Source organism: Carassius carassius, unplaced genomic scaffold (assembly GCF_963082965.1).
Source record: "Carassius carassius unplaced genomic scaffold, fCarCar2.1 SCAFFOLD_56, whole genome shotgun sequence".
Lineage (NCBI taxonomy): Eukaryota > Metazoa > Chordata > Actinopteri > Cypriniformes > Cyprinidae > Carassius > Carassius carassius.
In genome coordinates this window covers 1,204,095-1,217,895 of record NW_026775126.1, presented here as the reverse complement: position 1 = coordinate 1,217,895, position 13,801 = coordinate 1,204,095, and the positions used below count along the sequence as shown (strand labels likewise).

The 13,801-nt window shown below is 36.0% G+C and overlaps 1 protein-coding gene across 4 annotated transcripts; it reads right to left on the bottom strand.

Moving 5' to 3' along the window:
* Positions 1 to 299: 299 nt before the first annotated feature.
* Positions 300 to 13,499, bottom strand: LOC132136875 (uncharacterized). Of its 4 annotated transcripts, none has more exons than XM_059547416.1 (10): positions 13,393 to 13,493; positions 11,001 to 11,110; positions 7,371 to 7,511; positions 7,139 to 7,281; positions 6,972 to 7,056; positions 3,427 to 3,571; positions 2,404 to 2,597; positions 2,168 to 2,309; positions 1,531 to 1,658; positions 300 to 928 (listed from the first exon to the last, which is right to left on the bottom strand). In XM_059547416.1, the coding sequence occupies exons 1-7, from the start codon at positions 13,457 to 13,459 to the stop codon at positions 2,551 to 2,553; spliced, it is 738 nt and encodes a 245-aa protein (XP_059403399.1). In that variant the 5' UTR covers positions 13,460 to 13,493; the 3' UTR covers positions 300 to 928; positions 1,531 to 1,658; positions 2,168 to 2,309; positions 2,404 to 2,550. The 4 variants fall into 4 exon arrangements, 3 of the variants coding, with proteins under 3 accessions (XP_059403399.1, XP_059403401.1, XP_059403400.1); XM_059547418.1 differs by having other exon boundaries at positions 2,404 to 2,594; XR_009431589.1 differs by lacking the exon at positions 7,139 to 7,281 and having other exon boundaries at positions 13,393 to 13,499.
* Between the last annotated feature and the right edge of the window lie 302 nt (positions 13,500 to 13,801).

The window sequence follows — 13,801 nt, the reverse complement described above, 5'->3', positions numbered from 1 at the left end:
CATTTTTATGGTTTGCCTCTGTAGTTGAAAAACTGTAAATGTTTTAACATTTTTTTTAATTCATAAACTCCAGAGAACCACAAGGTTTATTAATAATTTTTTTAACAAATAATTCATATTATTCTCAATCCATATGCTCATGAAATTAAAACGCCAAATGTTTGAACATTTGTACAAATTCATGAACTCCAAAAAAACTCAAGGTTTACTAAAACCTTTTTTGTTTTTTGTTTTTTTGTTTTTTACAAATAAATTGTATTATTTTTAATCCATATGCACATGAAATTAAAACTCTAAAATACTTTACCTCAAGAACAACTGTTTGTTACAAAGCATACTTGTTTTAAGTCTACATTATGGACCTGTTGTTTTTAGTCTACAAAATGAACACAAAAATAAATCTATGAAATACAACGTATTGGCAGTAAAACATTTCTACATAAAATTGTATTTGATAATCATCAGTATGTGCACATAAAGTAATAAGCTTCCTCAAGCAATAAAACAGTTGTTTATACAAAAAAACTGAACAACAACAAAAATCTCATGTGCAAATAAAATTTAAACTAAAATGCTACATCGTGTTCTTGAACCACTGTTTGTTCAAAGAACCTCTTATAATCTACTTGCAAGAATGTAGTGCTGAGTGCAAAAATTTTACTGTTGGGGATTCACTTCCCTCCAACTCAAAAATATTTTGAATAAACTCCCAACTATAGAAACACTGTTTTGGGTAGTTTACATCAAAAACATAAAACGATTTGAAGCATACATCTACTGCCCCAATGAGAGTGCTTTGCTCCAAAGCTTCTCCTGCGAGAATGACAAATGCCTGTGAATCAATGTGTCCATTTTCAAGTGACAGGACATGAGGGTAAGGTCTTGATGCTTCAGCCTGCTGGAGGTACTCGACCATATTTGTTCCAACCTAAAGGACAGATAATGCAAATGAATAAAGGTGAAACAGAATGGAAGTGTCAGGGGTGTGGGTATGGGTGGTGGGTTGGGGAGTTAATCGAAACAGTTTATTCAATCAAGCTGTCTTTAGAAACAATAGGTCTTGTATAGCCAGAGCTTTGGATGAGGCAAAATACCTGAAAATTATTACAGCTTGATCTGGACCACTTTGACAGAACCACTACAGGGATGCAAAGCAAGTCAAAAGAGTTTTGGTAACACTTTAAAATACTTTAATTTTACTTTAATTTAACACTTTTAATTTCTACATTTAATATTCTGCCCTACAAAAGCAAAAGACCTTAACTTGCTAGATTGTGAAACTGAAAAAAAAGACTGTTTTTTATTTGTCTAGTCAAATTAATTATAGCTAGGACACTAGAAATATGTCAATTAGATGTTTTAGTAATGAAAATTATCTACAGAAAAAAAAAAATTGTGAGCTCAGACTTGATTTTTACAGCTATTTTGAAGTTACTGTACTGGACAACAAAGAACAATCTCAGATGTTAAAGGTCCTTTATGGAACCATTTAGACAACAAAGGTTCTTCTATTTCTTGAGTCGTACTTACAGGCTGAATGTCAATGAAAGCTTTTTTGCTTTCATCAATGCTGGGCCGGACTGTTTTTCTGCCAATTTTGTAGGGTGGAGGTGGAAGCAAAACAGGTAACAGCTTTAGTGCAAGATTTCCCTTTGCATCTGTAGGAAAATAATATTACATTCATCAACACTACTAAAAACAGTAGCGAGCTGTCATTTAGTAAAAACTAAAGTAGAATATAGGGCCAGATTTACTAAACAGGACAAATTAGCGTGAGTCCAAAATCCCATAAAAGTGTAGACTGAAGTGTAAAGTTCTGCTGTTGATCCACTGACAATATGCAAATTAAAAAACACAAGACACATAATGACCAACATATTCTACCAAGAGCATCAGAAATTAAAAGCAATGTTATAACGTCTTTGTCTGGCATTCAAAATAAATTAGATGAGGAGAAAATGCTGCATTTTTCTAGCAGCAATTATTGCCAAGCACAAAAATGGGTTAAAATATATAAACTACCACAAATAATGCAGTAATGTTAGTTGCAAAAATAATTTGCCCAATTTTTCATCACTGCATTTCTTTAGTAATCCTGACAGTAGTATGGTGCAAGCTATTAGTAAATCTGGCCCATAATATCAAAATATTGTAGAAACATTTTAACCTTCTGTCATTTCTTCAGCTGTACATGGAAGCTTTGCTTCTCGCTTCGCAAAAAGCAAGATCCTGTCAGTATACCAGGGAAGCCATTTTTCAAACAGTTTTGGGGCTGCATCTTGATGTAAAATGTGAAAGTCCTGTGCAATCTAAAAGCAAAAATAACAACAAAAAAAACTTTTCTTAAAAAAAGACTAAATATAACTCATGTTACCATATGATAAGGACAATATGTTAACATACCATGCCTGGGGTAGTTAGCCGAGGAAACTCGTGGAGGACCTCAAACATATTTTTTGAGTTGTTTGCCCTTATCCACTGTGCTCTGTACAAGGCAGTTTCTCGCATGTACTGTTCCACCTGGCTGATGGGCTGTGTGTTGTTTCTCAGTCATTGTTTAATTTCCTCAGCTCTCTCTTCAGATATGGTTGATTCTACTGGACAAAGAAATAACAATGCTGTTAATCAAATAAAGGCTTACGAAACATTTTTACATGTAAAAGGATTAGTTTCCAGAAAAACAGAAATACTCTTCAGAGCTTTTCAACATTTTAACTAGTAGATCCTGGATGTTTCTAAACTCCATGCAAACTGATTCCTGAATTAAACTGGTTAACATTTCACTTTGCTCATAACTTATTCAGGGTCAACAATTAATCCTGGGTATTCATAAACTTGCGATTTACACTGTACATTTCTAAACCATGAATTAATGTTCTTATTTGCATATTTGATGTGTCAGTGGCAATGTTTGGATAAATGCTGCATGTAGATAAAATTACATAACAGCTTTAACATTGTGCACTGCACACTCATATTATATTGAACTCTTCTTAACACAATGTTTCTGTGAAATATACAATCAAAAAAAAAAAAATCATAATAAACAATAATTAAAAAAACACCATGTTGCTACATTTAGTATTGGCTTTATACATCTAAGACACCTGCATCTGTCATATTAACATTTTGTCAAAATCAAGCAAGAGTTTTTTTAAGCAAACTTATTGAAAGACCAGTTCTTTATTCATTCTTGCACTGTACCCCAGTAACATCTAATAAAAAGAAATGGCAAATCTGCTGTATTCCAAGTGAAAGAGATACACTGCAGCATATTAGCTGGGTACACCACATACTGACTGCACCCTCTTTTTTATTTCTGTTCATTAAATTTCTTTTAAGTCATCTTAAAGTCATGGGAGTTTGAGTTTGAAGGGATTATTTTTTGCATGAACCACTGCTTTAAGAATTTAGTCTACCCATTACCTGGCATGACTGTCCTGCATGGTGCATCTTCTTTCTCTCCTTGTGGTCGTCTCAAACGCCTCAGTCGCTTTCGTATGTTCCTCAGTCTCTCTTCAATAAACCCAGTGGCTGGTCTATTATTTCGGCATTGGGCATACCATGTTTCCTGGAAAGACAAAAAAATGTTTATGAATATACAATACACATGAGCACAGGGCCTGAATTTCAGCACGGGATTGTGGATATCGTGAAAAATTCTACACATTTCTGCAGGTTTTGAAATTATAATGAGGCCAAAATTAAAATATAATGTAAACTAGGCTTGTACTTTACACACATTCGCATATAGACAGAAAAGATAAACCTCTTCACATGAGCAAAAATGTCCTTAACAGCAGAGTGGACCGAATACTGCGGTCTATTTAAACTGACCAGTGTAACCTTTCATATGTTTGGTTGACTGTATTTTATTTTGATAATGAACAGCAGAGGTGGAAAGTAACGAATTACATTTACTCGCGTTACTGTAATTGAGTAGCTTTTTTGTGTACTAATACTTTTTAAAGTAATTTTTTAAATCTGTAATTTTACTTTTACTTAAGTATATTTTGTTTGAAGTATTGTACTTCGCTACATTTTAAAACACATTAATTACTGAGTAAAAAAAAATAAAAAAAATAAATCGCTCCCTGGAAACTACGGCAGTAAATAATGGGCAGGAGGGCAAACTGGCGCTAAAATCACAAGAAAGATGCAGACGGACAAAACAGGCGTTAGTGTTGCAGACACCGCTGAAAACGAAACCCCGTCATATTCTGCAGTTGAACTCGAAGGAAATGAAGTGAACCCCTGGCCATATGTATGCTCTATTATGCTGTGTAAGCTGTACTTGCCTAGGAAGACCAAACTAGCAGCTTATAAAATCTCGACAAGACATCAACCCTTCACAAGAATGTAGAGCTAAGCTAAATAATTGCATCGTTGCATTGGTGGTTAAAATGAAGCTTTGACATTTTAGCAAGAGGTTTTGCACAAATTAGCCAAAAAGACCGTGGTGAGGAGTGTGCTATTTTTGTTTTAATGATGTGCGCGCGCATTTATAGTGCGTTCTTTCACTGTGTGATTCAGTCTCCTAAAATGCATTTAGAATGATCACAAAATTGAAGATATAGGGGCAGAAAATTCACATATTTATATAATTTCATATATTAAATCAAAATCACACAAAGAATGCCATCGTTTCCTCCAAATATCATCATGAATATATACATGCATATATATATAACAGTTCAGTAAACAAGTTAATTAAGAGACTTGCGTTTTAGACACCATATTGCCTTTTTAGCTCTATTTCTACAACAGAAAATAATTCCAAACACATCCACCAAAGCACAGTTTTGCGTCTCTGAGCAACGTGACAGTGTTTCGTTCCTGAATGAATCAAACGTTTAAATGATTCGGTTCAATCGCAATGACTCACTTATTAACAGTGACTTGCTGACACTGGCCATTTTAATTTCACATTTAAAGTATCTTTTGATTTTTTTTTAATAATTAATTTCTTATCATTTCAAATGAGTATTCAACATTTTATGTCTTGTATATCAAAACATTATTCATGCATTTGTAACTGCAGGTTAAATGCATTCTTGTCCTGCACTAAACAGTGTAATACATCTAAATGCCACTTCCAATTAATCTTCTGCATTTCCTCTGCATTAAAAGATGAGTTTGTTGATACTGATTTGCCTGGTAACAGCCCAAATGTTTTATTATTCTAAATAACTGATTCCTTTAATTAAAAACAACTAGTTTGAGATTGAGTTTAGTTCTAACCCTGCTCCAGCACACATATCATGTAGTTTTCAAATAAACCTAAATGATTAGATTAGCTGGATCAGGTGTGTTTAATTAGGGTTAAATCTAAACTGTGCAGGACTGTGGCCCTCCAGGAACTGAGTTTGACACCCTTGGCCTGTCCCATTTTGACTCCCTCCCACTGTTAAAATGTAACTAAGTAATTTTTACTCTGAGTAAATTTTAAATGAGCTACTTTTTACTTTTACTTGAGTAGATTTTTAGACTGGTACTTTTACTTGTACTTAAGTAAAATTTCATTAATGTAATGGTACTTTTACTTGAGTAGAATATTTTTGTACTCTTTCCACCTCTGATGAACAGACAGCAATGTAAGTTTGAATTGCTAGAATATGTGGGATGTGTGCGTGTGGAGGCTTCGGCGCGATCGAACAGCTGAAACATAAAAAAAAATAATAATAAAAAAAAAATTTGGAGTAAGATATAATCCGCAAAAGTTTTTACTTTTATTTTGCACACTCACAATAAAAACAGAAGATTTGTGCTTTCGTAAAATAAAGCAAACGAACAGAGCGTTGTCATCCTTTCCTTTCCATGAACTTGTTTATAGATCTGTTGATATAGATCTGTTAGCTTAATTAAGTCAGATATATTATTATATATATATTTTTTTTATGAAAACAAATTGTTATTTTTATTTTAGGCTTATTACTTACATAGCCTATACATTTTACTTAAAACATCAAATTTTGTCCCAGGGCTTGAAAACCTGTGCTCTAGGATGTGTGAACGATGGTCTTATTGTGGCGTCACCATTTAGTGACATCATTGAATGCTCTGGGAAAACAGTGGAAAAATAGTTATTGTCAGTGTCGGTGAATACAGCATTTATTTTTTTACAAATTATAAACCCCTGATTATGAAAAGTGTGGTATAAAAGCTTTGTTTAGGCCTATCAGAGGAAAATGTTACATCCATGCCTCTGGACGCCGTTCGAGCCCATAGACTACATTTACGCAGCTTTGTCTGGTTTGCCGGTTGTTCATGAAGAATTCATTCCGATTTATTAATTTGTATTAATAAAAAAATATTTTAATTAATTAATGGGTTAAGGAACAAAATTAATGAAATATGGACAGTGGACACAAATTAATAAATTGTAGGAACGAATTAACAAGTTGTAGGAATAAGTAGCCTTTTAGTCCTGTGTCCCGCAGCCCTAAGCCCGATATGAAACAGTTATCTGGGGAAAAATGAAGTTACTACATTTCTGTTGCTTTCCATGTTGAAGAACTTTGTGTTGTTTCTATTTTACTGTACTTTTAAAGTTTAAATCACATTAAAAGCTTAATTTGTACATTATGAATGAATGATGATGCATTTATATACCATCACCTTCACTCACAGCCGCTCGCACGTGTTTTGCACATGAGCCGCACACAGCCCAAAATGAAATGGGTTAATCGACCATCGATAGCTTTAATAGATTGCATCTCTTACCGACAATTAATCGATTGTTGATTAATGGTTGACATCCCTACTTCACATCCATATCTACATTATGTTTGCACTACAAGCGAGCTGCACACTGCAGTACAACACTTTGGCACACATTTCGGGCAGTAGACAAAATTGTCACTTACATTTTAAATATTCCAGCAGTTTAAACAATTCTGTACCCATGCTCTCTCTGACACACATACACAGAAACATGTAGTATTTACATAGCAACAAATCTTACTACTCACATAACCACAGGCAGTTTTATCGTGCAGACAGGGGAATGCTTGTACCAAGGCAGATGCTAGACCCTTTTTTGTGTCCGAGCTTGGTCTATGAACAAGAAAAAACAAAAACAGTGAATAATCAGAACAAACAATTGTCCAACCAGAATATCTTAATTAGTTCTACTTACGTTTCTCCAAATTTCTCAATTAGGTATGACACTAAAATTCTGATCATGCAACGTCTCTGTTTAATGGTGACAAAATTGTCCTTATCAAGACTCTCAACAATCAACCTGCCTTCATATGAGTTGTTGAGGATTGTGTGGACATCCTAAATTCAAATGCCCAGAATAATTATGTTAAAAGTTGCATTAGTAATAAAAAATATGTTAATTTCTTATTTTGAGATGTGGGACTTACAAAAAATGGGATGACATGCAAAACAATAGGCGTATCCGGATCCAGCATTGTTGCATCATCTTCTCTTTGGCAAGGAGGTGTGGGAGTTGGTGGCTCATTTGGGCTTGTAATTGGGGCAATGGAGGGCACAACATTTTCTTTCTAAGCAAGAAGATATTAGACACATACACACACACACACACACACACACAGACACACACTTCCAGAAAACTTAAAGGGATAGTTCATCCAAAAATGAAAATTATGTAATTAATAACTTACCCTCATGTCGTTCCAAACCCGTGAGACCTCCATTTATCTTCAGAACACAGTTTAAGATATTTTAGATTTAGTCCGAGAGCTCTCAGTCCCTCCATTGAAACTGTGTGTACGGTATACTGTCCATGTCCAGAAAGGTCAGAAAAACATCATCAAAGTAGTCCATGTGACATCAGAGGGTCAGTTAGAATATTTTGAAGCTTCGAAAATACATCTTGGTCCAAAAATACAAAAACTATGACTTTATTCATCATTGTCTTCTCTTCGGGATCTGTTCTGAGCGTGTTCACTGCAGTGTAGTGATATCCGGTTTGCGAACGATCCGGTTAAATCGAGTGATTTGTTCGCGAACCGGATATCACTAAACTGCAGTGAACGCTCTCACAACAGATCCGGAAGAGAAGACGATGCCGAATTAAGTCGTAGTTCTTGCTATTTTTGGACCAAAATGTATTTTCGATGCTTCAAAATATTCTAACTGACCCTCTGATGTCACATGGACTACTTTGAAGATGTTTTTATTAACTTTCTGGACATGGACGCTACACCGTACACACAGTTTCAATGGAGGGACTGAGAGCTCTCGGACTAAATCTAAAATATCTTAAACTGTGTCTTACGGAGGTCTTACAGGTTTGGAACGACATGAGGGTGAGTCATTAATGACATAATTTTCCTTTTTGGGTGAACTATCCCTTTAATCTAATACAACTTAACATATGCATTATACATATATACACACACACAGGTTGTAGTGTTGCAAAGATCATATGTACAGGATACGTGAGTCTTACTGATTCTAGGTCTGTATGACCTAAAAGATTCTATAGCGCAGGGGAATGTATAAACAATGATCATCTTCTTTGTATGACCTGACAGTGTGTAGTGGATGATGATCAATCAGTTCTTTCACATCAACAGCAATCAAAATGTGAGTGGGGGTCACACAATATGCAAACAAATGCCTCTCAAAGCCTATTGTTTCCCATTTCTGAACAACAAGCTTTACTGATGGTGTTTTTGATGTTTGCTCCATCAACAGGATGGTTTGTAAGAGCCCAAACTGGGGTTCTCCATCTGTGTCGTAGGCAAGGAACACTGTCATGCCTGGTCGGTATCCTGTACCATTTACCTTAACCCATTCAGGCACAAACACTTCACTGAACAGTGGGAACCCTGTCAAACCACTTTGGATGTTTTTGAATTCTTCTAAAGTGGCCAGAAAGGAACTCTGCCCTGGGCCAACTTCCACATTGTGGCTCAAAATTGTGCCAGAAAGAAAATCATAACACTGCATCATCTGATGCCGAAACGCCATTGTCTTGCAGATGTTGCGGAAGTTGCATGTGATGTGACTAATCCGTTTAAAGAAACCATGTTTGGCCTCAAAGCGCATTGACCAAAACTGCATCAGGGGGCCTAGCTTCTGAATTGCTGTTGGGTAATGCAGCATGAAGTGGTGTTTTGGCCGCAAATGTAGGTGGGGAAAGAGCTCCAGAAAAAGGCAGTGATGCTCCTCAATGATCTTTCTCAAGAACTCTGTTGCTGGAACAGTGAGAGAAGGAGAAAAAATAAACTCCATACACTGGAGCAGGAGCAACAGAAGTTGCCACTCTTTGTTTCCCACTGGTATCAGGTCACCAATCATGGTAGGCAGTAACCTAAGTAAGCACCACATCTGAGCTGCAGATTGGTGCATAGACTTGTCTAGGTTTCTGAGGTCAGTTTTGCTTATTAGAGAAGGTTTGTTGCTTTTATCACAAAACCCATAATCAAAGCTTGTGATTCTGTTGTTCAGCTTGTCAAGCGTAAGATGTTTTTGTTCAATTAATGAACTCAAGACAAGTTTCACTTCATATGGCCCCACACCTTCAAGGATGTCATGCATTATGTCTGGAGCCACATTTTGAGTTACGTGATAAGACATCAAGTTGTTCAGCATGCTGTCTCTTTTTAACCCTGTCTCAGTGGGGTTTCCTATGAGCAAATCTGCCTCATGACTGCAGATGTCACGCAATAGCATTACATCTTCTGATGTCTGAACCCGCAAGACATCTCTATGTGCTTTGCACCATCTGCAGACATAATTTCCAGAGAAGCTTTCAGAATAGCCAAGAATGGCATTTACACCCAAATTATCCCCCAAGACTTGGACAACCGCAAACTTAACAGTACCTTTGAAGTTTGGAGTGTTCAGAATGATGCCATCAGTCTCAAGAGACCTGAGTTCTGCAACAATAGGGCTTAACAATGCATCAAGGCCATAGGTCTTTGCATCGTCAGTTTTGTACACTGCTAAAAGGAAATGTGACCGTAAGCTTGACAACAACTCTGGTGGCAGGCTCTTTATGATGAAATATAAAAAGCCTAACTTATGAGTCATAGTCTTCGATCCCAGAGGATTGACAGTTTCACAGTCATCATTATAGAGCAGAATAGGGATTGAAATCTCTTTCAAGAAAAGTGGGTGTGTTTTACAAAACTCCCCATCAAAGACATCCTGAAGTGCTTCTCTGTTTTTCTGCTGCCATGACAGCATGGTTTCCAACATGCCAGGAATGTTAAGTACCTGGGCTAAAATTTGCTTCAGTGGAATACGCTGAAACGTATCAGGAACAGCTACTTGTTTAACAACGCCTGTGGAAGAGTCTGTTTGCTGTACATAAGAAACTCCAGGCAGCCCTTCCTCAATGGGCTGAATGAAGGTACCTGATTTTGCAAAATACTTCATCTGTTTATAATCTGACTCCAGGCCTCTGAAGGGCTCTGCAGCATTTGTGAACTCCTGTCTGAGTTCCTCTACCTCTGGAGTATGTTCATGGCCAAATGTCTGAAATAATGACATGGTCTTTGATTGTAGTTTCCCGACAATGTCACTAATTAAACTGGAGGTCTGTCGGACTACCAAGTTTATGGTGGAAAATGTCTGAGAAGGTTTAGATCTCAGGTTAGCTAGAAAAAGAGCTACCCGTTTGGTAATGCTGTCCTGCTCCAAATCATCCCATTCATTTTCAGCATCCTGTACTGGTTCCTCTGTGCTATATAGGAGTTCAAAGGACTGGTCTGGACCACCACTGGCCTCACAAAGAGGCTCTTCGGCCTGGTCTCTATGCTGCAGTAGGTGCCTAATGTAAGACCTTATGTATGAAAATGTTCTGCCACAACCATTTTCACTACATTGAAAGTATGTTGTGGAACTGTTTACATTGTGCACTGCACGTAAATGTGTAAAAAGACACTTTGTGTCACCAGGAATCTGCCTTTTACATCTAAAGCATATAAATGGCATCTGTTCAACAAGGCAAAACTGCAGTGAGTTTTGTGTGAATAGTGTCTAATAATTAAGTATCCGACCCAGTTCTAGCAACTCACAAATTCTTTGTAGTATTTCAGGAACTTCAGCCTAAGACCGATCTTTGGAATTAGGCATTTAATGGTCCCCTCATCTAAAAGCAAAAAACTCTCCTCATCAATTGCCTGTTCTGAAAAAGAAAAACAAAAGAAACAAATTCTTTTACATTTACATAACGTATGACTCTTCGACAGTTTACCAAAAACTATAACACCCAAAATGAGATTATATACGTCTGTTTTGTGTTGTTTATTATATCTAGAGCCAGATGTACATAACCCTCACCCTCATTCTATCTTATTTATTTATCTTATTTATAAATATCTTATTTTGTGTTCAACAGAAGAAAGTCATGGTAGTTTGGAACAACATATGTAAGAGTAAATGACAACATTTTGCAGAAATGTAAATTAGCATAAAATTTCCAGCATAAAAAAAATCCTGATAATTTACTCACCCACATGTTATTCAAAATTCATGTTCAGTCAAAAAGAAATTAAGGTTTTTGAGGAAAACATTACAAGTTTTTTTTTCCATATAGTGGACTTTAATAGTGGCCAACGGGCTGAAGGTTCAAATTGCAGTTTAAGGCCCAATCCCAATTCTTTTTTTATACCCCTTCCCCTACCCCTCCGCCTACCTCTTCCCCTTATCCCTTAAAACAGAGTGTCAAGGGGTAGGGGAGAAAATATTCCCCTAAGGATTGGGACACCACTATTATACCGTCACACGTCATCATTCTTCATCTAGCTCTTACAATACACACATTCACTGGTGTGCTGGTGTGCATTAGAGCCGTTAATTATCTTTCTGTATTAATGAGCTGCTTACTGACACACACACACACACACGCGTATTTCAGAAATCGGGCAGCTCACACATCCAAGAGAAAATAAACTTGTCAACGCTTCCCCACGACTTTTATTAAATACAGTTTAAATACTGAATCGCTACATTATATTTTCCAGCGACGAGAGCTGTTTTTAAGTAAACTCACTCTAAACATATAAAGCCACAGACGCAACTTCCATTTCTCTCTCTTTCTTTCTCTCTCCAATAGGCAATATTTGAGAAAATGGTTTAGCGATTTCTAATTATTGGGGGGATTAGCCCACATCAATGTCTACGGCAGTTATCGCCCTGATCAGACATATGCTATGGCACTATCATGCTGTCTGTAATGATATGACGTTAGCAAATATTAGAGATTGCAAACATTTCTTTGAGTAACATGACCATTAATATGAACTCACAATTGAATGTAACATAAAACAAATGATTACTTTTCGTTAAAATCTTTATTTATGCCAAAAAAGCTTACATTTGTGTCTTTTTGTTCGCTGTAGCAGCCATGTTTCTGAGATAATTCATACCCCTTTGTTTGAAGTGTGGTCCCGAAAAATCTTCGTTTGAAGGGCTATCTGGCCCTTCCCCTTACCCCTACCCCTACAAACAAAAGAGAATCGAGACACCCCTACCCCTTCGCGAGGGGTAGGGGAAGGGCTAAGGGGTAGAATTGGGATTGGGCCTAAATGCAGCTTCTAAGGGCTCTACATGATCTCAGCTCTAAAAAAATATATATATATATATATATATATATATATATATGTATGTGTATATTAAATTTAGATACTTTTTAAATGCAAATGCTTTTAAAAAGATAATACATTTAAAATATAAAAATACATATAAATGTTAATCTATTTAGAAAATGACAGATCATTTCACTAGATAAGACTCTTATTTTTTTGCTGGGATCATGTAGTGCCCTTTGAAGCTGCATTTTGAACCTGCAATCTGTTATGCAGAACTCTGTATGTATGGAGAAAAATCCTGGAATATTTTCCTCAAAAAACTTAATTTCTTTTTGACTGAAGAAAGAAAGACATGAACATCTTGCATGACATGGGGGTGAGTAAATTATTGGGAAATTTCTATTCTGGAACTAATCCAATTATTTTGGCAAAGAAACACCCACGCAAAGTAGATTGCATTCGAATTGTTAAACACAGCTACCTGTGTCTATAAATAACTTGCATCTGTGTGCAGCATTATTCTCTTTTAGAAAATATAGTATAGTATAGTGATTTTATTAACACAAGTCGTGGGGCAGGGCTGATAAGTTTCTGTACTGAATGATTGTGTGTGTGTGTACAGGGTGATCTCAGATCTCTATGTGCAAATTACGTATGCGTGTTTCAGTGAAACATTATTTATATACAACTGTGAATAAGCTGAAATTGAACTACCTGTGCATTAAACAGATTTGTGCCACAATTTGCAGCTAATCAGAATTAAGTATTCAGACAGAGTATGGTATAATTTAAGAATAGTGTATGGTCTTTATGGCTTTATTGGATGGTGAAAGGACAGGACAAATATGACATAACAGGAAATAACAGTGAAATTTACCTTCAAAACTATTGACAAGTTCTGGAAGCTGCCATTCAGTTAACTTTTTCTGAACAAAGCAATCCATCCATGCATAATCAAAACACCTAAAACACAAAAACACAGACCTTCACTTACAGCAGACAGTTTTATTTCTGATGCATTATTCGACCATTATTTCTCCTTTCAGTGTCATACATACAACATAAATTTTAGTCAGTCAAAACTTATTTTGAGGTAAACTATCCCTCATAGTCAAAGAAATATTTATTTAATTACGGGTATTTGATCTTAAACTGAATTGCCCCATAATCAGATTTAAAATATATTTTTTTAATTATTCAATTAAATGGTGTACATACAAGAGGGTGAGTAACTGATGACAAAATTTCCATTTTCATGTGAACATTGAAGGCATAGTAGCAAAGAC